The 24,869-nt window shown below is 34.9% G+C and overlaps 2 protein-coding genes and 1 long non-coding RNA gene across 3 annotated transcripts; all 3 read left to right on the top strand.

Moving 5' to 3' along the window:
* Positions 1 to 5,145: 5,145 nt before the first annotated feature.
* Positions 5,146 to 6,793, top strand: LOC105265154 (uncharacterized). Its single transcript, XR_892051.1, has 3 exons — positions 5,146 to 5,290; positions 6,194 to 6,354; positions 6,433 to 6,793. It is a non-coding gene; the product is annotated as an uncharacterized lncRNA (long non-coding RNA).
* A 1,951-nt stretch (positions 6,794 to 8,744) lies between these two features.
* Positions 8,745 to 20,844, top strand: cysu (Curly Su). Its single transcript, XM_011302505.1, has 15 exons — positions 8,745 to 8,871; positions 8,941 to 9,016; positions 11,706 to 11,879; positions 14,586 to 14,662; positions 14,848 to 14,941; positions 15,563 to 15,754; positions 16,355 to 16,551; positions 16,802 to 17,054; positions 17,371 to 17,516; positions 17,906 to 18,147; positions 18,299 to 18,431; positions 18,898 to 19,025; positions 19,249 to 19,621; positions 19,901 to 20,009; positions 20,332 to 20,844. The coding sequence occupies exons 2-15, from the start codon at positions 9,006 to 9,008 to the stop codon at positions 20,465 to 20,467; spliced, it is 2,265 nt and encodes a 754-aa protein (XP_011300807.1). The 5' UTR covers positions 8,745 to 8,871; positions 8,941 to 9,005; the 3' UTR covers positions 20,468 to 20,844.
* Positions 20,845 to 21,878: 1,034 nt separating this feature from the next.
* LOC105265156 (uncharacterized) lies at positions 21,879 to 24,078 on the top strand. Its single transcript, XM_011302506.1, has 2 exons — positions 21,879 to 22,671; positions 23,091 to 24,078. The coding sequence occupies exons 1-2, from the start codon at positions 21,918 to 21,920 to the stop codon at positions 23,930 to 23,932; spliced, it is 1,596 nt and encodes a 531-aa protein (XP_011300808.1). The 5' UTR covers positions 21,879 to 21,917; the 3' UTR covers positions 23,933 to 24,078.
* Positions 24,079 to 24,869: the final 791 nt, after the last annotated feature.

The raw sequence follows: 24,869 nt of genomic DNA on the forward strand, positions 1-24,869 counted from the left end.
TATGATGCTGTTAATAGACCTGATTTGACATGCATTTTCAAACTTTTAATTTCTATATTTCCTATATGCTCTCGATGCCAAATTAAAATGCACAAGCTTCTCACAATCAAAAATATTATCGGCGTCCTTTAATCTTTAATTGACGCTGGAATTTTTCTCCCTCAAGTTCATGAACATCTCACTTTCATTTTCACCGACCAATGTTGAATCTAAACCATCATCTTTTAATTCCTTTTTTTTTAATCAAATAGAAAATGTCCTAACACGTGCATAAAAATTCAAACCATTTTGCTCTCACATTTCAACCACGTGCATGCGCCATCTTTCAATGTTACTCCCACCACACCAAAATTTGTGACCTTGGCCGGGAATTTAAAATATATTAATTGTCGGAGAAGACACGATATATCCGGGAAAATCAAATTAGGGGCAAAATCCAGTAATCTAAATAATTTAAGGGGGACCTGAAATAATAAGAGGGTGGGGGAGGGGGTCTTCAATAATTACTCGGGGGGATTTAGGTAGATTGATTTTTGATATATTCTAGTCTCCATAATACACCGATGTTAATACAAAAAAATAATCCAGGCCTTTTGACTAATTAACTCGAAGGTGGGGGGGTAAGGCCAACTCACTTGCGGCTACGCGCAATAGTGTAACATAAAAAGAGGGGGTGACTCTAACTCTGGAAAAAGGGGGAGAAGTCAGGGGGGCCAACTGAAAAGGTAATCATTAGTAGGGGGCTTGATTCACAACTAACATGAATTTACTGGAGGCTCACCGTTGGGGGGAAATTAACACGGGCAGGGAAATTCGTTGGGGCAGGGAATAAAAAATGGGGCACTCACGGGGAATGGTGTCCTCAAAATCCTCTCGGTTTTCCTCGGGGTTGATCCTCCTTCCTTCCTTCTCTCTCCTCGTTCTCCTCGGACGTTCTTCTCCCAAAAAATCCTCCACACACTCCACACAATAGTTCTCCTCACGATCTTCCCAACATTTCTTCCACACAATTGTTCGCACTCTAGTTCCTCTCACACTATTTCCGCACACTTTTCTCCTTCGCACACGTGCATGCGCCATCTTTCAATGTTACTCCCACCACACAAATATAGGACAACCCTTGTAATCACGTTAGGTCCCTTATGATGGGAACCTTAATAATTTTATTAAGGCTACAGCCCCGAGCCTACCCGAGGTTGCCCGACTCCGGGTTAGGACATATATACAGACCTAAAAGCCCAGGAAAAGATGTAAAGCCCTTGGTCACTTATTTCATAATAAATTTATCAATAAAAGAGCTAGGATCATTTGCTATCTATTGTTGATCAGGCCATTATTAAGAACACGGATGCGCATCAAATTAAAAGACTGAGAGTATTCGAAATTAATTGTCTTAGATAAGCCTTATTTTTGTATAGATCAGAACAATCGAACTGTTTCAAAAGGATAAGCAACAAGATCCTATATAATAGGCCAGATATTTCCAGAATTGATAACTTTATCATTCGTATGGCAAGGAAATACTTTCACAATTTCAAGACAATTAACAATGAAACAATAAATCAGTTAACGAAGTTCCCAATCGAAGAGACCATTGGTACAGCAAGATGCGGTCACGTAAAATAAAATAAAATGGATCTGATCCAAGACCATTTGAACAGACCAATTCTTTACCACATCCCTAGACATTCAAAAAATAAAAAGATTTCCATCGACTATGTTAATTGCATCCGTCTCGCATACCCTAGAGAGATCCCCAAAAGAGAGTACGAAGATTTCACCCGAATAAAAAAAGATTTTTGGTTGTTAAAAAATAATTATAAATTTATGAAGGTATTAAAAGCCAGATATGAAAGTTAAAGGAATAAAAATAAGAATAACTTCCGAAATAGGAGAAGGAAAAGTAGCTTTCGCTCTCCTTAAATTAAAAAAAAAAAGTCGTAAAAAGAAAAAACAAATACATAAGAAAAGGAGTCTTGATTTCCATTGTGACTCCATAACAAACAGGTAGTCAAATCTAGATAAGTATTTGTAAACAATAATAATATTTAAACAATAGCTTCAAACCCTCATTTAACCCTTATCACTTCTTTTTCCCTTTTTGCTTCCGACCGGAAGCATTGTAATCGTTCGATTTTTCGATTCTCTAATTTTGCCTGGAAATGATGTAGAATGATCTGAAACGTAAAAATACCACGTTTGTAGACCGTGTGCGTATGTGATTATGGTTAGCTGAGCGTCAATTTTTACAAAAGAAGGAGTATAATTGGGTAAATTAATTCCCAAAAATCTGAAATTTGGTCAGTTCATAGGTTCTAATATGGACTTCATCTGTGCTGAATTTCAGCCCGATCGGTCGAGTAGTTTTTGAAATATCTATGATTGTTTCTGAAAAGTTTTTTGGAAATATCTCAGAAACTATCCAACCGTTTACATTTTTTATTCTTTTGAAATGTTCGTCTCAATGTGCTCTATATGGATCAGTCAGAATATATATATATGTTCCTACAAATTTTTCGAGATATTTCAATTTTCATTTTTTTCAAAAAAATGCGAACTACACCCTCTCTCATTTTTAAAAATCAATCTATTAACTGGAAATTTGGCAGAAAGATTCCTCTTATGACTGCGATGGTTGGTATTGCAGATGGGCTAAATCGGATGATTCGTTCAGGAGATATTCAACTTTATTGTATCTGAAACGATTTTCTCAAATATCTCAAAAACGACACAACTGATTTTATTTTTCTTTTTTGCAAAATATTCCGTGCATTATGCACTAATTATATGAACTAAAGTGTTTTACGCGTTCGAAGAAAACTCTCAAGATATTTCAATTTTTATTTTTTCCAAAAAAATGCGAACTACACCCTCTCTCATTTTTAAAAATCAATCTATCAACTTGAAATTTGGCAGAAAGATTCCTCTTGTGACTGCGATGGTTGGTATTGCAGATAGGCTAAATCGGATGATTCGTTCAGGAGATATTCAACTTTGTATCTGAAACGATTTTCTCAAATATCTCAAAAACAACACAATTTATTTTATTTTTCTTTTTTTGCAAAATATTCGGTACATTATGCCCTAATTATATGAACCAAAGAGTTTTACGCGTTCGAAAAAAAATCTGAAGATATTTCAATTTTCATGTTTAAAAAAAAATGCGACGTACACCCTCTCTGATTTTTAAAAATCACTCTATCAACTTGAAATTTGGCACAACGTTTTCTGTTATGGCCATAATGTTTCATATTGAAGATAGGCTTAATTCCAAAAATATGAAAGTTTGAGAGATTACAGGTACTCAATTCGGAAGCCAACCATCAATGAAATTGATGGCAAAATAAAATTTACAAAATAAATAAATAACATGTAAAGTAACAATCATATGTCTTCTATGGCTAGGAACGGCAAACTGCTTGTTCCTTTTCCCAACATTTGAATATGCGTAAATAGGGTTGTGCTTTTTTTTTAACAAAAAAGTATACTTGCACCAATTTTATTTCAAATGGATAAATAAACGTCGCTCACATGGCAAAAACATTAATATTAAAAAAACTCGAGAGCCTCTACTAGGCCAATTGTTTTAAGTTTAAATAAAATACTCGTAGGACCATTGTTTTTGTACGGGCTTTAAGGTTGTAAATAATGTACATACCTATTGTTATTGTAATAAAATAAATCGGTAATTAAAAAAAAAGTGGTTAGGGCATAGAGTTAGTACTTGTAAGCACACCAGTTCGATCCCCAGCCTCGGCTAAAATAATTAGTTTTTTTCAGCATTAATTATGATAAGTACTCCTTGATAAAGGTACTATAATGTAAAAAAAAATTAACAATTTTTTATTTTGCATTCATTACCAGTAATAAATATGTTCATTTTTGTTTATCAAGTATTAATCTACTTTGTTTGTTCAAACTCTGGTTCAACATGTCTGATCAAATCCGGACCGAGTCAAGGCGTTACATGCTTGATCAAGTATTGATCAAGTTGTAGGATCAGTATCTGATCCAATATCAAGTCTGGCTTGATCTGAACTTGACCCGGAATTGAGGTAAATCTCTAGCGCGCGATGACATCGGACTCCTTTTACAGTAAAAGTTCTAGTATTATATTGTTTTTAGCGAATCAACAAATTAATTGCTCCGCAATGAGACAAAGTAAATCGCCATAGGTGGAAGAACGATTTGAGATATTTTCTGTGGTTGTTGCTGCTGCAGGCTAAAAAACCCTGGGATTTATTCGATCTTTTCCCCATTACGAAGGTGTTGATAGCCTTAATTACATTTTTATAGTTGTATGAAATAGCTTTTTTCTCATGCGAATTCCACTGTATTCGACTTTGGTCGGCTCGTGCTGCTTGATGCCTTTATTATTTATATTTTTTCGCTCCTACTCCACTCACTTTCACCCGGCGCTGAGGGATAATAAAAAAAGATTGGGATTAGTTGGCAATAAGACATTTTACACCACGATTTCCGTTACTCGTCTATTTTTTCCCCTACAAAATGAACGGAAATTATCAGTTAAACCCATTGATTTCAGAACGAATAATCAATATTGAAAAATTTATTGGCAGAAAGAAAATTCGTAGAAATTATCATCAAAAACACGAAAAAGGTAATAGGAGAGAATAAGGCCCTCAGGAAGTTCGAAGTTTTGCTAATGCCTATAGCCCAGACGTGGGCAACCTTAGCTCTCGGAGCTACTCCAGCTCCCGACCTCGATTAGGCAAAATTGTCCCAAGCCATAAAGTTTATGGCTGTACCCCCTTCAGGCCCATGATGCCCTGCGCGTAGGTAAGAGTAGTAGGGATATTCGGCAAAAACTTGCTGGTGGGAAAAGTAAAATAGGGAAGTTTTTAATTTATTTAATGGAACATTTTTTAAATTATTGTATCTATTGTTGTTATTTTTTAAATTGATTATTGGCTATTTTTAATCGACTTTACAAGAAGGAAAACTCGTATTTTTCATAGTTTTCTTGAAGAAGAAATATTGTTTGGAAAACAATGATCAAATATTAGGACGTTGTTAAAAGTTCTAACTTGACATGTATTTTCAACCTGTTCGTTTCTATATATATTTCCTGCTCTCGATACCAAACTTTAATGCACAAACTTCTCACTGTGAAAAACATTATCAGCGTCCTTTAATCTTTGGAGATATTTAACCTATAATTTATTCAGGGGATCAATATAGATTGGTCTAGCCTTTTTTTCATATAAAATCACCCCGTAATAGTATATTTCTCACGTATTGGGACTTTTTTCCTGGACAAAAAATAAAGGTAATATGGTATTTAAAATTCAATATTTAACGATGAAATTAAAAGTGGGATGATCGTGAACTTGAGGGAAGGAAAATTGAGTTGTCTAATTTTCATTAGTGTTAACATTTTAACTCATTTTCATAAATCACTCGGAGTTAAAAAAATAGAAAAATTTTCCCTCCATTTCTTGTCGAAATTTCATATTCAAGAAAGATATCTTTTTTCCAAAAGCAAGAAAAATTTGAAATTTTTTAGATCAGCTTGAGTGACTTGAACGTAAATGAGTCTGAATATTAGTGCTGATAAAAATTTGAACAATTATGAAACATGAAATTTTTCCCTTGCAAGTTCACGAGCATCCCATTTTCATTACCACCGATGAACGTTTGAATCTGAACAATGATATAACTTCCATTTTTCTAATTAAAAAGAAAATGTCCAAACACGTTTATAAAAATTTAACCCATTTTACCCACACGAATATACGCAACCCTTGCAATAACGTTAGGTCTATTATAATTTGCTCTTTCAGGATGTTCAACCGACCCCGAAAAAATTCAACAGTCTATATTTTGAGAGTATTTTACTAGAGTATGAACCATACACTAGTCACATTTTCGACCCCCCGATCCATCCATTTTAGCTGGATAATCAGTATTGAAAACACCTCTCTGTAGCACAGTCTTATGGAAAAATCTGACTGCATTAGCTTTGATTGAAAAGGGTACTAGGGTATGCACTCAACGTTTAAAAAAAAAACAATGCACTCATGTACTTGGCAATATGGGAAATATTTTACCCATGAGAAAAATTAGGGTATCCGATACAATACGCGAGAAATTTGTGATTGATTTCTTAAAACATCTGAAAATAAGTGGTTGCCATTACGATTCCAAAATATTGGCAAAATTGTTCTTACAGCCTAGCAATGTCGGCAAGGTAGATGACGATAAAACAATGATGGCAGAGCAGCTGGCTAAATGTGGTGTTGGACAGTCAAAACACGAGGGTCACCACAATAGTCACCCATACGTGAATGTTTATAAACATTTCTCATGTTTCTTGATAATTTGAACCGAAAAGTATGCCATGAGGCTTGTAAATTAATAGAAAAAATCATTTATATCGTAAATGATTTATTAAAATTTTTTTAATTTTAGTTTTCGACACGGTTGCTCACTTGAGCAGTTAAACATCCTTAATAACTTTATGGGCACAACTGCGAGGGCACCTGGTTGCCCATCTCTGTGATAAACACGTGAAAACTCATCAATTAATTTAAAAAATTCACTTTTTCTCAAACAACTTTTTAACCCTAAAATGCCGCAAAAAAAGTATCAGAGTTTTTTGTTTGCAAGCTAATGGAGAACACTAGGTATCTGCAAAACATTAATTTTTCTGAGGGTCTTATTCTCTCCCATTAGCACGAAAAAATGATTAATTAAAAACTGTAATTTTTATCAGAATCTCCGGACAAAAACTCCATTGGTCATTTTTTTGAAAAAAAAAATGTAATAACGAATAATCCTTAATGGTAATGAAATGTTTTTGTGACAATTTCCTTATAAAAAATGGTGTTTAAATCAGAATAAAAGGAAGCTGCAAAATGAATTTCGTGGATGAAAAGCAGAGTATTGTTGGCCTTTTTAATGCTGCCCTCACAAGGACATTGGCATTCTCACTATCTTTTGCACCAATTCTCACACGAGAGAGAATTATTTCAGAGAAAATTTATGGAGCGCCGTGGCAACGGAACTCACATGACTACAAGTTGCCCTCAGGGTTTGCCGCGTGATCACCATAATGTGGGAGAATAGAATTCAAAGCCTGAATGTTTTTCCATTGCACCCTAATATTGTCTCATCCATTGTCTAATCTCTTACATTACACCACAAAATTCCAGTTTTTACCACGGAATGTCTAGATGATCTCCTTTTTCGCTCCACTTTTGCCAGTTGACTTTATCACATTTTCCCCAGAATCTAAATCACTGACAATATGAAACATTCAACCGAGAATTATGCGAAAAGTAGTTCAACAGGAGTGAAGTTTTATTTATTGGTAACTAGTTTCGACAGCATTTAATTTAACCGAGTGCAAAAACTCGTCGATATATCAGTATACTGGAAAATCGTGCTGTTATTTGCGCCAATTTTGCCATTGATTTTATATTTAATATATTTATATTTTATAATATGCAATATGTATTTAGATCGTGAAAATCGTTTTCTCATCGATCTCCGGGAAAGAAAGGAACAAAGGAGATGGTCGATTGCGTCAATGCCGTTTTCTTTCATCCGTCGGAGAAACACCGCATCGAGTGTAGAATCGAGTCGATCATGTGATGCTACTTTACTTTTACTTTACCCAACTCTACAAGACTCGTGATTTCAACGTCACTTGTCGGTGAGGCTTCCTCTTTCCTCTCGCAGAAATCCCCAACTCCTCATCACTCCATTTTACTCACGCTTTATTGCACTCAGAAAAATAATCACTTGTATAAAATTAAGAAATTTCATAATTTCAAAAGCACTCCTTACCTTTCTCCTTCTTTTCAAAGTTTCGATGTCCATAAATCATCAATCAATTAATTAATTCAATCAAATTCAGTTCAAGTCCTCATCATCACTTCAATTACACTTCATTGCACTGAGAAAAAAAATACTCTTGTAAAATTGAGAAACTTAACAATTCCAAAAACGCAGCCATCTTTTTCATTCAATTCAATTTCAATATTCATTTTCAATATTCAATTATCAATGAAATTGATCAAATTTTTCATGAAAACGGCAATTATAATTCCAGTGGCAATTTAGTTCTTCCACGAATTTAGCAACAACGCAAAGTAAATACGCAAAAAACTGGGGCATTCAGTGAATACAGTCAATTTTTCATGTCGACTGGTAATTGATTTTTCAATAAGTGTTTACATATTCAGGCTCATCCTGAAAATTCACCATGAAATACAGTTGAATTTTCAATAGATTGATGATGTAGAAATTATTATCTGAATTTCGAACAATTTTACGCTTTTCCAGTGCCATATGCAGGATAAAACGGCAAATCACCAGAATATTCGGGAAATTAACTTGATAACTTTGTCGTTGTTAAGAATGTAGAATTTACATGAAATGCCAAGTGTATCACTCATACAAATCCGTTTCGCGAATTGTCGTAACATTGATTTTACGTAATTCTATGATGCTGGACGTGTGGATGATATAAGTTAATCAATCGATTGGGATTAAGTCGAGGTGCCGGTATGACCTCGCATATTTAGGGGGTAAAATTGAGAAAAGATAATGAGGAATAAAGTACTTTGGAGAATTGCAGAATTGGAGAATTGACAGGAATTAATCTGAGTTAATTTTTAAGAAGGAGAAGATGAGGAAACATTGAAAAAAAAACCATTTATTTGGTGTATTTTTATGCATGACATAAATTTTCGGTGGTCAGCGGTAGACATTCAAATTTCTCCCTTCTCGCATTACTTGGAGGAGCTTTCGGATTTGCACTCCTACATCGAGGTCTCGATGGAATTATCTTGAAGACAACTAGGATTCTGCGGCCAGAAGTCGAAGAACAACCGGTGAGCGAAGGTTTGTGCTGCTCAGTCAGGTTTCTTTCGCGGTGTGCTACACTCCTCTGAGAACTACTCGTCTTTTCAGTGACTTTTTCACGTGTGTGCTGTGCCATTTTCTGCAACAACATCACCTCAACAGTCGGTTGTAAAATGGACGAAGGGCAAGTTCATTTTAATTCACCTTTTATCATTTCCTCATCCCATTCGAAAAAGTTCGTATCGCGTTAATTCATTCATTACAAAACAATCCACATGTCTCAGTAGAGATCCCATCCATTTACTCGTTAATTTATTTGGCAGGTAGTTTCGGAATTCCGAGGTCTTGTTCTAATATTCTGAAAACTGCAATTTTTTTCTCTGGACTTTCGAAATCTTACAAGAAATTTCAGAAATAAAAAAAAAAATTTAACTAAAATTTTATTGCAATTTCATATTGTATTAGAAATTATCTTGTAATTAATTATTACATCGTTTATTTTGTAAAAATTTCACAAAAAATGGTAATTTGTTTTTCTACAAATTGTCTGGTATCTCGGAATAATGATGAGAAATCAGGGAAAATCAGGGAATTTGAGGAGTCGAATTAAAATGGTATAACGCTTTGTGAATTTTTCATAGACTTTTTATGGTACACTCCATCACATCATCAATCATTCTTTTGTAATTCAGGATACGATGGTTGTTCGTATTGGCTAATCCCACACGCTAATGAGTTGAAATGAACGGTTCAATTAATAATGTCATTTGTTTAGACACAAAAATTTTCGCCTTGCGTAAATCTCTTAAAAATTGCACAAATCTCGTCATCCTCAAGAGATTGCGTACCTATATCCCTTTTTTCACAACTCGAAAAAATTCTTTGTAAGATAATTATTTAGAACAACTCCAGAACATTCACTTCAAAATATGAATTCAATTCAAATATTAGAATTAAAAAAATGCCACTTTCCTCATTTAGAAGTAAATATTCCATTCCGTGAAAGTATATGGTACAAATATACATTTTTTCGTGATTATCACGCAATGTTTTTAATAGATTGATTGATTGCTGGAACCCCCCGAAGTAGAAAAACACGAATCCTTGGACTATTTTCTCAGTTTTGAGCTTTTTATCGAGAATAGAAGAACAGATAATACGGATGTCATTGCCAGTAATTGATTACCATTTAATCACTCTTTCTTCCACTTTCACTATTTCTTCCTGGAAAAATAACCGCAGAATCGTTTGGCCGTGAAGGTGTAGAGATCCGTATGTTGGGCGTGGAAGCCAATATCGTGGAGATAATCAATGAGAAGCGACAATAGTAAAATAAATTACTCACCGGCAGTTTACTTACAAAAAGGAGTCGTAATAAGTGTGACGAAGTGCTGCAATAGACTGCAAGCACTCCTCCAATTTAAACGACTTCACACTTTCTTTTGAAGATACATGAGAGTTATTGATTTGAGTATTCATTCAACAAACGTTTGGTGAAAAAAAAACAGATAACATGGTAATTGGCTTTCGCAAGAACAATGAAGGTATTACGATCATGAAAGATGATTTCACGGGATGAAAAACAACCGCAGAAGATGGACAGGAAAAAATTTATACTTTATTAACCCTAAGGTTTAGAAATGGTAACTTTGAAGGTATTTTCATCAAAATATCACGACAAAAATTATAATTTTTTCTAAAAGTACCGCAGAAATACTGAAATTTTTACAACACCATTGAAATTGCAATTTTTTACATTTTTTTGTCATGTCACCATTTAATTATTTCTGCAGCAGAACATACATTTTTGGTAGCGAAAAATAAATCATTTCGTTTCAAAGCTATAATTGTAATTTTATTGTAATTTCACAGCGCCATAGAAAAACCATAAAAAATGTAATTGCTACTCTATTATAATTTTCTCTAGACTCAATGGTCTATTTAATAAACTCTATTGAATCTAATGATTGAACGATGTAGATAGAAAAAATATGAAAAACCGAAGAATTGATTATTGAGACGACAATTAGTTGTTGTCAGAAAATCCTCCTCTGATTATGATAAGTAAACAAACTGGGAATTTGAGTGAATTGAATGGGAAGACTGTGAAAAATTGAAGAATTAATTATTTAGGAGACAAATAATATTGCAACTGTGCATGCAAATGTAAGTAAAACAGTAATTTTAGATCGACGCAGGGCAAGGTCAGCAGTCATTAGACAGGAATTAGCCAGGGGCAGAGATAATAACACAAAGTGTTCACTAGTGATTACCGTGACGAATCTCTATTTGCGAAAGACTCGAGACTAATAAAAAAAACTCGTGAATTTACAACTCAATTAGCGGGGACATTAGGATACGTGTTAATGCGCTTGTTTGAATTATGGTTTTTTTTATCGAACCTGAAGAAATGGTCTCTATAAAATAATTATACGTATATATATATATATATATATAATCCAATAAGTAAAGAAATATGTATTAAACTAAAAATGAGTCGATTCTTTTCGGTTCTTCGCCGAGTTTTTCCTAAATATCTCCGAAAGTATGAGATATAATTCTCATCAATATTCTCAAGATCTTTTTTTGAAATTAATTCACATTCGAGAGAAAAATCGATATCTGCCGTAGTTGCGAAGATATTCTGCGGAAAAATTAGCGTAAAATTGAGTCAACTTGTCTCTTTTAACCTTTGGCTATTAATATTATTGTCAGTCGTTTGTCACATTGTGTTGCTTATCTTGCGATAGATTGAAATGTCAGATTCGTGTTAAAACAATCAGATTCAAGCAACAAACAACTACAATTAATGTAAATTGGACGCAAAATCGATTATTGTTCATAAGGAATTATTATAAACTTTTGGGTTTCAGGCTTGTGAGAAGGTGCCTTGCGGTATTTTTGCTGCTGATTTGCAGTTGCTGTGTAGGATTGCAATATGACTCGTTGGAGAATTACTCCAATGATGATGGATGTGCTCTGATCCTCAATAGCCCAGGGAGAACTAGTGCTTATGATTACACGTACAATTTACTTCGTGGAAGCCAGTGAGTTGTTGCATTCGAATAATAAACTAATAAATTTCTTGATTATACTCAGATCCCCTAAAAAACGATTGATTTCGATCAAATAAACAGATCCAGACGTTCTTTTTTCAAATTGAAAATGAATTTTTCTCGATTTACCACAGATAAGGGTAAATTTTGTAATAAATTATTCCGGATTCGATGATAAAATGCGAGGAATTTTCGCACACGACAAGGTCACCCTCTATTCTCGATTTATTCCAAAGTGTAACAATCATTTGTACTTTCAAATGGCCTGAAATTCCAGGGCATGAACACGACGAATAACAAGAAAACCCCTTGCACCTCAGACATGTTATCAGTCGATACAAAAGATATTTTTCTCAGCGATTTCGGCCTCCATATTCGAGTTATATTTTATATTCTCGTAAATTGGTAGTTACGATCCGGTTCATTCATTTTAGTTCCTCGTTCTCGCTGACGCAATTTCACTTTCAGAATTGTCACAAGTTTCTACATGAATAATCGTAAAAGGATGAAATATCAGACTGCACTTTGAATATTCAGTATGTGAATTAGCCATTTCGTCATTCTTATTTGGAGATGTTTTTATCTACTAATCCATAGCATCAGTTCAAATCACTTCTCAGTTCTCAATATGACTAATTAAATTGACTGCCTTATTAAAAAATTACTTTCGACAAATAAGATTCACTAGTTCCAACGAGAAAATATCCTCATGTCAATTTAAAACGATTTCCAAACACTTTTCTCTCGCAATCTGGAAAACAAATTCACATATTAATAATATGAATAATTAATTATTCATTAAGGAATTTACTTATTTTTATTTTATTTCTACAGTGAATTGTGAAACTAGAATGAGTGCTTGGATTCGTTTAGCGGCAATCACTTACGATGAGTTTCTTTTAAAAGAGAAGAGAACAGAAGAGACCAAAATTCCGATAATAATGTTCTTTTTAATTCACACTGTACTCTGCAGAGAGGATATCTATGAAAATTTCTCTATTCCCTTTCTCCGGCGAGATATCGACTAATAATTAATCTTAAATTACATGCACTTATACATTGATACTTATTATGCATTGAATCCATGTTTTATTTAATTTTGTTTCCTAAAATTAATAGGAGAAAATTATCGTGTACTAAAGTAAATAGTCTTCTTAAAAAGTGACTTTTTTTCTCAGACTAGATGGGAGTATGCGATTCGTAAAATAATTCGAAATCCTCTGTGTGATAACCGATAACTCTCGCGAAACAACTGTCTCCACATGCTGGTGAAAGCGTCCGCTGGGAGTAAAACTGCCGGATTTGGATCTAATCTGGACCACACCTTCTACCTGGTGGTTTCACTCGGTCGCACAGGGGCGATGCAAATAATCTCTAACAAAATCGTATCCAATAAACTTGCCCCCAACAAGATATTTCTTCCTCTTGGGAGGTTTGAGCCCGAAAAAGCATATTGTGCAATTGACAACAAAATTGATTAATATCGACACTACAATCATAAATGTATCATAAATAATCAGCATAACAAAACCTAGTATTCAATTCTACTGAATATTTGACTAAAAATATTTGTCAATAATGCATCAACCACAAAGGAGTTCCATTCTGTAAATCTTTAGTGATATTAACATAAAAAATTGCGAACAACTGCCCCACTGTCGATTTTAGGAGAAAATATCAGATGACATTTTTTGTCGAATATTTTAATATCTAGAAAAAAGTCCCTTAGTGTTTTTCCTTGACATCGATAGTTTGCGAGATAGAACTTTTAATTCGACTGGACGAATTTTAGCATTTATGCGGTATATAAAATAGATTATATCGTATAAGAAACATAAAATAATGTGTGCTTTTATATTCTACGATATTGCCAATGACTTTCGATAATGCAATTAGAATTCGATTCAGCCTTTCTAATTCTCCAGTAACTGACGAAATTTATGATGGAGTTTTGCATGCATCGCAAGTACTTCTGCTTGAATAATTGCGTGTGCGTAGAAGTCATTACTTATTTAAAATTTTTCTCTCGGCATGGAAATTCGTCATAATAAATTCACTTATTCGAGAAGCGTATGCAGATTTTGCCAAGCGATTCATATTTCATCTACTACAGAATCTTATGAAAAAAACTTTAAACATTTTTTTTTAAACTTTAAACAAATTTTCTCTAAACCGATGACGGTTGCCGAATTGGTTAAATCGCTCGACTGGACGACGAAACCCGTGAGGGCAGTGGACTTTTAATCGTTCGAAAATCGTCGAACGCGAGTCCAGACACCAAGTATCAACGGGAAATAATATTTCTTGATGAAGCTTGGTTGATGGGCACCGTTTCGGCTAAGGTTTTCCATGGTTTTTTCGTGGTCATCAGGAGAGTCTGGGCATGGCCTACTGCTCCTGCCCCAAATGCGACACGGTTGGCGAGGAAGTCGACCCATGTTACCGCAAACATCAATGTAGAAAGATTAATCGGTTAATTAAGATTAATATATGGATAATAAATTTAAAAAATGATAAATTTTCTCTGAGTTAATCCCTTGAAATCTTTAGAAATTTATCGAAAATCCCTTGTACTCATTCTTTCCATTTTTTCTTTTGAAATTCTCAATTGATTTATTTAGATTTTTTTGGAAATTCAATGATTTTTTATTAATATTTTGGGTGCATGAGCAAATGACATAATCGTTTCGGTTTTAGGACTCCTACGGGTTCCCAGATGTGCATCACTTACGAGGCAATTAATCGCGCCTATTATAAGGCACGAAAGCGAATCAGTAAGTTTAATCATTTACCTTCACTCTGAAATAATAAAAATGGTTATAATGAATAAGCAAAGTAAGAGGTATTATATAAACACTTTTTTCAAATTGTTCATCAAGTCTGTGGTGCTGCGAACTTTTACAATAAATTGTTATTGAAGCGTGAAATGGAGTAAAACCTGATAAAGCAATTTATTTAGATGTTGCTCAGCCACATACGGAGATATGGAAACCCGAGGAGTTGGCGACTGTTGGAGAACTGCTTCTGGACATTTCAACGACTTTGGCGCAAATGTAAGACTAATCAAAATATTCCAGTGAATTTCTACTACGACTCGTGAATTTTTCCCTTTTTTGCACTTTCTAAAGAAATAAATAAATGGATCTTCTAAAATTAAAAACATGTTTTTTTGATCCGAGAAAATTTATGAACAACGCGTACAGGAATAATCAGTAATAACCAGTAATAGTCATCATTATTCTTCCTTCTCTCGGTGATTATATGATTCCCGGAAATTTTAATGCAATTGAAAAAAGAAAAATCCATTGCTGTTCGGTTTGTCAATGTTACGAGTGGCGAATCACACTTCTCATAAGTGTAGAATATTCATTTCATAAATAAATCCTATTCAGAAAAACTGCCATTTTCATTAATTTAACTTACTGATGGCATTATAAATATGTAATTTTGATTGAAAAAAACCCATTGGGTCGATTCAGAGAAAATTGCAATTACGATCAAAGGAAATCTGAAGGAGAAATAATGAGAATTCTAGTAATAATGATTCGTTTTTATTACTATTCTAAAAAAGATCATTTTTGGTTTGGCAAATACTTTTTTTTAACATTTAAATTTTAACTTTAGTTTTTCTCTGAATAGAATTGAAGAAATTCGATGAATTCGCTTTTTTAAAGATATGGACTGACGAGAGAGGAAGTAGAAAGAGGTCTACCTCAGATTGACACTTCAAAGACTCTCATTCATGAAGTCTGTCCAGGATTCGTCAGCAACGTAGAGTGTCGTCCGGGGAAATACCGGAGATTCGATGGTCTCTGCACAAATTTGGAAAATCCCACATGGGGTGCAGCTCTCTCACCGTTCGCCAGGTACGTCATCACGTGAAATTCAAACTCTCGATATTGTTAACTGCACGATACGAATTCTCAATGGACGTTGGTCCTTTCTCGAATCCTTTCATTCAACCTTGCTTTCCCCATCGACCTAGATACATGTGCCCACCCGTTATTCCAAGAGAAAATAAATGTTTCATTTTCAAGGACTGGGCCCTAATTTTTTTCAATTTACCCTTCTAAAATTTAATAAGGAATCCCCAATCTCTGAAGGTACACTTCCCTCATTTTTCTAAATTCTCTGGAATTCCATCTGGATTTTATTTATTTTCTGGGCCATTTTTTAAAAATAAAATTACAGTAAATGACTTTTCTAATTATTCCTAATTAGGTTGAAATTTTTTTCATAAAAATACTTGGACATTAGTTATGCTAATTTTTCTCTTGGATTTTATTATGAAAGCCTTACAATTTTATGCCATCAACTTATCTCGGAAAAAATCATTCGGCTTTGCGAAAGGTAAAACAATATCTGGTGATTCCATTCCTCGAGAAATTGAATTTGAATTTGTATCGTGATCATTTGGACATGAATTTAGCCTCGAGCATATCTCAAATAATCTTTGTGACAATCAGGCTGATGCCTCCAGCGTTTGCTGATGGAATGACAGCTCCAAGAATATCCGTTACTGGTGATGACCTTCCGCTGTCACGAGTCGTCTCCAGGACTATGCACCCTGACGATGGATTTCATGATCATGCTGGCACAGTCATGGTAATCGCCTGGGGACAATTTATGGACCACGACTATACTCTCACTGCAACACCACTCGGTAATTCACTGCGCCTATTGTAAATTCTCATTAATTCCACACGGAGAAAACATTTTACATAAAATTTACTCCGAAAAGCAATTTTTGCCCTGACATTGTCATAACAATAGTTAGTCTCTCTACCAATCAAAATAACTAGAAACTCAGTTGCTAAAAAATGAAAAATTTCATGACATCGTACAAAATATCTCAAATTTGGAATTCTTGATTGCAAAGAATGGGATAAATAGATTTTAAAATTTTATTGAAGATCCAATGAATCGAAATGATCCTGAGGAGTGCTGCTCGAAGCCCCCTCACCTGAAGAATCCGTACTGCAATGAGATAAAAATCCCAGACGACGATTACTTCTATCGTTTGTTCAACGTCAAATGCATGGATTTTGTTAGGGCATTCCCCGCTGTAAGGCCTGGCTGTCGTCTTGGGTCACGAGTGCCTTTCAATCTTCTCACTGGAGTTCTCGATGGAAATACCGTCTACGGAATTCGAGAAGAATTCGCCAGGTGAGATTACTATTTCATTTTTTTTTACAAATTCCGTATTCGAGTCTCCTATATCGAATGTCTCCAGCTCGAATCTTCTCGTCGTATCGTTTTCCTTAGGACTAGATTAGAACTCATTTCTCTCCAGGCTGGAGGTCATTCGAATCATTTTAAAGATTGAATTTGAACTGAATAAGGAAGAAGTGTAAATTTATATCAGAATAAATCAATAAATTAATAAATCATAATCTTCTAATTAATTTTCGCCTGTTGTTCCCACAAGGTCAGCAATATACAGGCTTTAACAAATCGATGAGTAATTAATTGCGAATTACAGGAAATTGAGATCAGGGTACGCGGGCCAGCTGAGGATGAATCCAGTGTTTTCAGAATATGGATTGAAAGATTTGTTGCCTTTAAAGTTGGACATTCCTGATGAAGGATGCACACGCCCTAACAAATCAATGTATTGCTTCGAAGCTGGTAAGCAATTCCATTAATCATTCTAAACCAGCGGAATGTTTAAGTAAAACTCTGATAGAATTTCAATGGATTTATTGTGGAGTTTCAGTGGAAATCCAAGAAATTTTGTAGGGACAGCTGTTTTCTTTTATCCTTTGCATTGCATGCTCGTGAGGGAGAATATTGTCCTCTCAATTTGCCTCTGGTTGAGTCTAAGAGGGGGTTAGTGCTAACACTAGTTATCTCAAGCATTACACAATAATTCCCTGCGGATAAGCACTTTACCCCTTACATGTGTACGTTTTGAATAATTGAGAATGAAGGATGGCGTAAAATTAGAGCATGATTATTACTTAAGGAGATAATTCACCCGGTGAAACAGTCTGTAATGAGGTGATTGAATTTTATAGGTGAAATTCGAGTGAATGAGCAACTTGTGCTCACCTGCATGCACACACTTATGGCTAGAGAGCACAACAGAATTGCAAAAGGTCTCGCTCAAGTAAATCCCCACTGGGACGATGAAATGCTCTTCCAGGAGTCCCGACGCATCATCATCGCGGAAATTCAACATGTCACTTACAATGAATTCTTACCCATTCTCCTGGGCAAAGATGTTATGGCGAAATTCGGACTTTTGCTGGAAAAACACGTACGTCATTGAGCCTCCAAATAATTCATATGAAATCAATCTCATTCGATAAAAATAATCGGGTTATCGAGTCAGTTTTTTAATGGATAGGATTAACTGAATTTTAGAATTATTCCAATAGAAAATCGTAAAGATCATTTGAAATTTTCAGAATTACTGGGACGGATATGATCCGAGTGTAAATCCTGGGGTGATTGACGCATTTGCTGCCGCAGCCTTCAGGTTCGGTCACTCCTTGTTGCCTACAGCTGTTGAACGATGGAGTAAAGCACATAAATTCATTGGCAAGTCTTTACCACATTTTTATTTGTTATTTTATTCATTGCTTATTGCTAAATTGTTAAATTGTTAAATTGAACAAATCGAACTCAATATTTTTATTAATTGATGGATTTACGGAAGAAACATTATGGATTTTTTTTTGTAGCTGATTCAGTCCCCGAGGAAAAAGATCTGGACATTTTTTCTTAAAACCAATGGTTTTCGAAACAATCAATTTTTTGATACAACATAAAAAATCGGTTTATCCCTCTTTACCTGCTCGTCAATAAATAAAATATAATTCCATAAATTTTTACATGGAAAATCATTAATTGATTAATTATTATTTAATCAATCAATTTTCTCCTTTCATGACACCTGTGAATTGACATAAATAAGACTTTAATTTTCCATTACGATTCCGAAGCTTGATATGTTCGAATTTGAATTGAACCTGTTCAGTGATAAATTGTTGATTTATTTTTACAGCTTCTAAGAGATTGTCGGACCTGATCCGAAGGCCTTATGATCTTTATCGCGCTGGTGTACTCGATGAATACTTCATGGGGTTGATGAATCAGGTCGCCCAGGCCATGGACGACTCTATCACGCAGGAGGTAAGTCTTTTTTTTGCAAAACTTCAATTAACTTTTTCCCAATTTCCCTTGGAGACTTGAACAGAATCACTTCATTGAAAAATGGGTAAAAAATATATCTGAAATGAATTTGATATATTTTTCCAAAGTATAATTTGATGACAAAAAAATCGATAGAAAGATTGATTGACAGAAGTTCCATATAATTCTCGAAAATGCAATATTAATTTTGACTAATCGACAGGTGACGAACCATTTGTTCAAAAAAGTGGGCGCCAGACATGGGATGGACCTCGTGTCTTTCAACATGCAGCGGGGAAGGGAATTCGGGGTTCCATCGTATATGGAGTTCAGAAAACTGTGTGGCCTACCTGAGGCGCACAATTTCGAGGAGCTCTTCGGTACAATGTCCAACGAAACTATCAGACGTTACAGTTCCATTTTCACGCATCCAGCAGACGTGGATCTCTGGTCTGGAGGCGTCTCTGAACGTCCACTCCCTGGCAGTATGTTGGGACCCACCTTTGCCTGCATCATCGCCACGCAATTCAGCAATTCCAGGCGTGGCGACAGGTTCTGGTATGAACTGCCCAATCAACCGTCATCCTTCACTCTAGGTAAATCTATTAATTTTCAGAATCTCCACAAAAAAAAAACAAAAAATCCATGAACTTTTTGGTTAATGCAAAAAACACAGAACAAATAAAAATTCAATAGAATTTCTTTAATAAAACGATAAAATAGTTTTCTAATGAATTTTTCCAGACAGGCGCCTAAAAACCACCATTTTCCAGTCTGGAAATGAGTTATTTTCAGACCTAGTGGTGAAAAACTATTTTTGTGAGAGATTTTGATGGAGATGAAATTAATTGTATTTTTTTTTAATTGCAAAACAGACCAACTGAATGAAATCCGCAAAACAAAACTGGCCAGACTCATTTGCGACAATACGGATCTCATTGATACGATACAGGTGTACCCAATGGTTCTTCCAGATCACGAGATGTGAGTCAGTTATTGCAATTAGGCTCGAGTTTATTTAATATTCTGGGGAATTTTTGTTTTTATATATAAAATATCACATGTTGGCAAAAATCTTGGAAAGATTATGTAACCGAAATGGTTGACGAACCAAAAAATTTTTCTAAAAGTCCAAATATTCTAAAGATTCCGCTTTCTTTCTCATTTCCAAAGTTTACTTCTTGATAGTTGATTTTAAATTGTGGGTTCAAAAATAATGACGTAATAATCGAATATAATTTCAGCAATTTCTTGAGATTTATTTGTGTGGAGAAAGGGATGTTAATCCGTTCACTGCAATTTTTAGAAATCCTCGTGTGCCGTGCAAAAGTGGTGTACTCCCGAGTATTGACTTTAGCAAATGGGCCGAGTATCCAGCTGCCAGTCACGCTGCCCAATACGTGAGTAATCTTGCGGATCAGTATGGGCACTTTGGAAAGTAAAAGGAAGTTGTTCACCGGATTGTGGTAATCAAACGTATGGAGATTCGCACCTGGTTGAAGATGTCTATTTTTTCGTATTTGTAAGAATGTTTAGTGTGCTTGAGGATAATAGTGTACGTACTAACTGACCGATTGTTTCATAACTCTCGTTATCACACATTTTCCTCATTAATTCTCCACCTAATCAACTTGTAGAGGACTGTACAATGCGGAAAGGTGTCAAAAAAGCAAGAATGAAAAAAAATGTCACCTCGGTCAAGAGCTTTTGGGGGAGGGAAGTGACATTTTTCCCAAAATCCAATTTTTCTATCAACCAATCGTTGATTTTCCATATATTAACCCTGTAAATAGTATTGGGACTATCAAAACTTATAAAAGCTAGAAAGAATTTTAAAAAAGTTCTACCCTCCGCCAACGGGCTTATCTATGACTTTTAGGGAAGGAAAGCGACTATTTTTCTCATGCATCAATCCCATAGGACATATTAAAATGCTGCAGCCTGCCAAAACAAGTCAAACAAGTCAAAAAATGAAGAAAAAAAATTAAATTTCCACCCTCAGCGCGGACTTCAATTTTTCGCATTTCATTGAGGCAAACATTACGTGTTCTTATTACGTCGCATTTAATTCGAGATTAATATATTAGAAACCCAATTAATCGGAAGTCCTAGGATATTGTGCACCCGCTTTAATGTATTTCACTAGAATTTAGCTATGACTAGAATGTAAATACACCATGTCAGTGACACGAGAACACGAATATTTAAAGGAATAATGAAAATGAAAGAGATTTCATTCTGATGACATGAGAATTTCAATCAACCATTTATTAGTCGATTATTGATCATTAAAGTGGCGATGTCATGGGTCACTGTAAAAACGAACCACAATATTGTTTATACATAATTTTTTGTACATAGTAATCATGATTAAATAAAGTCTCTGCCACAACAGTGCCATTAATAAAATTCAAAACCCATCTCTAAAGGTTTTTAATCGATTATAGAACGTCACTGCTAATTCAAATTTTCTATGAATTTCATAGGATTCCATCTGGTATGTGATATTTGATGGAAAAAGTCAATAGTATTTTATTTTTCCTCATCGATTGTCCTCTTCAAATATCTTCTTATAAAATTATTGTCCACGGATTTTCTCAAGTTTTTTAAATTTAATTTTTGTATATTTCGGACAGTAATGGAGTAACGTAAAAAACTGGTCAAAATTTTAACAAACCTTCACAAGAGTTCTGAAAAGATTTAGCAGAAATTCACCAAAAATTAAACATTAATTTTACAATTTTTACTTGCTGGATCTACAGAAAATGGGAGTGAAAGTGAGAGTGAAAATGACAATTTTCTCTCAGTTCGGGGCCATTTGCTTTTCAGAGAAGAAGAGTTCGTACGCCGTGGACACGACCCTATGTACTAATAAAACCCCATGGACTTCCCATGAAGCTGAAAGACCTTGTGCTATCGGCCTCAAGCCCGCCAAAATCAATAAATGAGGGCCTCTTTTTTCCTGAACCCTCGGAAAACCCTGTTACGGCATCCTGGAAGTTCTCAGAGGTGTTCAAACCAAAATATTTAAAACCAAAAATTCCACCGCGATTCAAACGATCAGCAGACCTTCCGGCGCCCGATAAATTACCCAACTACCCCCTCAGCGAATCGAGGATAGAGAAGAGGTATTCAAACCTGGAACTCGTGGGAGTGAAACCAGAGGTCCTTTATCGTCATCCAGGACTGAGTGTCGAGGAGCAGTCGAAACCACAAAAAAAAATAGCAATATCTAGTGAATCATTCAGGAGAACACCTCCTGGAGTCAACGAGCCCATAGTCCTTCCACTCCCATCGAAACCACTCTCTTACACGACGATCATTGGGAACTGCAATGGCACATCAAGTGAAGTCTCGGATCTGAATCTCTCTATAAATTCCAATAGGTTTTTAGGGAGAATTGTCATACCTGATCCTGACCCTTTCCTTGTCGGTTCAGAGCCCTACAAATTACCCGAGGAAACGAAACAGGCGAATAGGACTTATGTGAACCTTCAGGACCATCAGGCAGTTATCAGTAGTCCACCGGATCAGGGCAATCATTCTGATATTCTTCCTTATAATCCTGACGATATTCCTTATGTTGAAGTGCCAGATTACACTGACAGGCGGGAGGAGAGTCTCGATGACAATAACAATGAAAATAGTGAGACAAATTTCTACAGTAAAATTAATTGTAATTAAATTGTAAACTATTAAAAATTTTATTGAAATTTCTGAAATGCAAAAAAAGCTTTCTTCATTCAAGAACACTTTTAGAGAATTAAACTCTCAGGAAAGTGTCAAAAAATAACACATTGGCGTAAATAATGAGGAAAAAAGTTTATTGATATTGAAAACAATTTTCTGTAAAGCGTTTTTGAAGTTGAAGTCTGAAATATTCTGGGGGTTCAAAAACTATTGATTTTATAAGAAAATGTCAAAAAAAGTTTCTTATTTAATATTGCCACTATAATTGATAATTCAAGAAGAGTATTGCATAATTATTCGTATAGCGGAAGAGAGTCAAGTACTTGCATTGTTGCTAATATTTCTATGGTAATTGGAAACATTTTTTAATTTCAGTGAAGGATAAATACAGTAATGTGGACAACGACGCTGTTGACCCTGGTACATTACCAAACGAGGAAGGGGAAAAATCATCTCCATTCGTTGGGAGCGAAAGTGAACGAACCAAAGAGGAGGATTTTACGGTGAAAAAAATTGCCAATGACTCTGGCGAGACTTCGCAGGTAGGAAATCAACACGGAAAGAGTAGAAAGGACAGCGAGGTAGTTCGGAGGTCGGAGGAACGACCGATTAAAAATTCAAGACCTGATGAAAAAAGTGAGGAGTTCAGCAATGCTAAAATAAATCCTAAAAATATCACCGGATCAGCTGAAGCGGAGCTCGAACCCGTTTCCCTCGATGTTGAGGACTTTGTCAAGCCGTTTGATCTCGATAAGTTCATTAACGAACTTTTCCATCGGAATCATAAGACAAATACAGAGGAGTCGAAAGCTGAAGCATCGAGAAAGGAACTAACAGATGACAGCGAAGAGGAAGAGTTCAATCATTGGAGATATAGCGATTATTATGGGCCTCACAATGATGGAACCAACGAAGACGAGTCCAAAGATTATTTTGAGTCCCACGAGTCTCAAAACGAACCTTACGCAAATCCTGATGATTTTCTAAGGAAACACTTTACTGGCGATGTCATTCACAAATTCAAAAAATCAGACCTTAAAACCGATGAAAAACCGACAAATTCGCACAGTGTGACAGGATTTCTTTCTAAACTTCCAATCAGAGTTAAAAATTATGAGCCTAAAGGCCAAGAGAGAAAGAACAATAGACCGAAATATCAAAAGCAGTGGGTTTTAGAGTACGGATTTCCCTCAAGGACAGACAAAACCAATGCCTAAGGTCGTTATTCAGAAGAAACTGAAAAGATTCATTAATTGATTTATTTATCTAAAAAACTATCAATTTATGATGAAAGTGTTGAAGGATTTTTTTGGGGATGATGAAATTTTTGAAAAAAAGCTCTCTTGATATTTTTACAGAAAATCAATATTTTTTTAAGGGCCGGATGGAGTATCTCGGAAAGATAATTTACTCCAAAATTGAGATTCCTAATTACTCCGCCAATTAATTGTTTTTTCCGATAATTGGTAGCTAGCGTTCTAGTCGTTGACAACTGCTAGAACGCTAGCTAACAATTATTGAAAAAAAAACGATTAATTGCCAGAGTAATTAGGAATCCCAATTTTGGAGTAAATTATCTTTTCCAGATAATCCAACCGGTCCTTAAGGTCTGTTGATATTGAAAGGGACTGGACAATTCGACTTATCTGAATTTATTAGTTTGCAAGTGAATTATGAAGTATTTAGTTGCTGAAGACCGAGGTCTCTTCCTGACTAGTGATAAATTGTTAATAAATACTGTTTGCCAATCAGAGTTGTGTAACACAGCTGTTTATAAACCCTATCTGTAATTGATGGTAATATTTTGATTAATACGACTGGCTAAGGGTGACGTTCATTTCCGTATTCGACACAACTAAATTTAAACCCGGATGCTATTGATAATTTATTCGATGTAGTCAAGGAAACGAAAATTCTGTTGCAGATTACTCTTGTATAAATCTTGTAATTGAAAGAGCAATGAAAAATAAGGTAAAACATAATATTTTAGATTTCATTGATGTCCAATAGTTTCCAAAAACTTTCCATGACTTTTCTATAATGTTTTGAACGTATAGGTTGATATCTTTAAATTTATATTTTAATTCAATATAAATTTACTCAATAGACTTGGCAACAAAGTAATTATTCATTAGATTTTTCATAAGATTTCCA

The sequence above is a fragment of the Fopius arisanus genome, unplaced genomic scaffold, assembly GCF_000806365.1.
Source record: "Fopius arisanus strain USDA-PBARC FA_bdor unplaced genomic scaffold, ASM80636v1 scaffold00028, whole genome shotgun sequence".
In the NCBI taxonomy this organism is placed as follows: Eukaryota; Metazoa; Arthropoda; class Insecta; order Hymenoptera; family Braconidae; genus Fopius; species Fopius arisanus.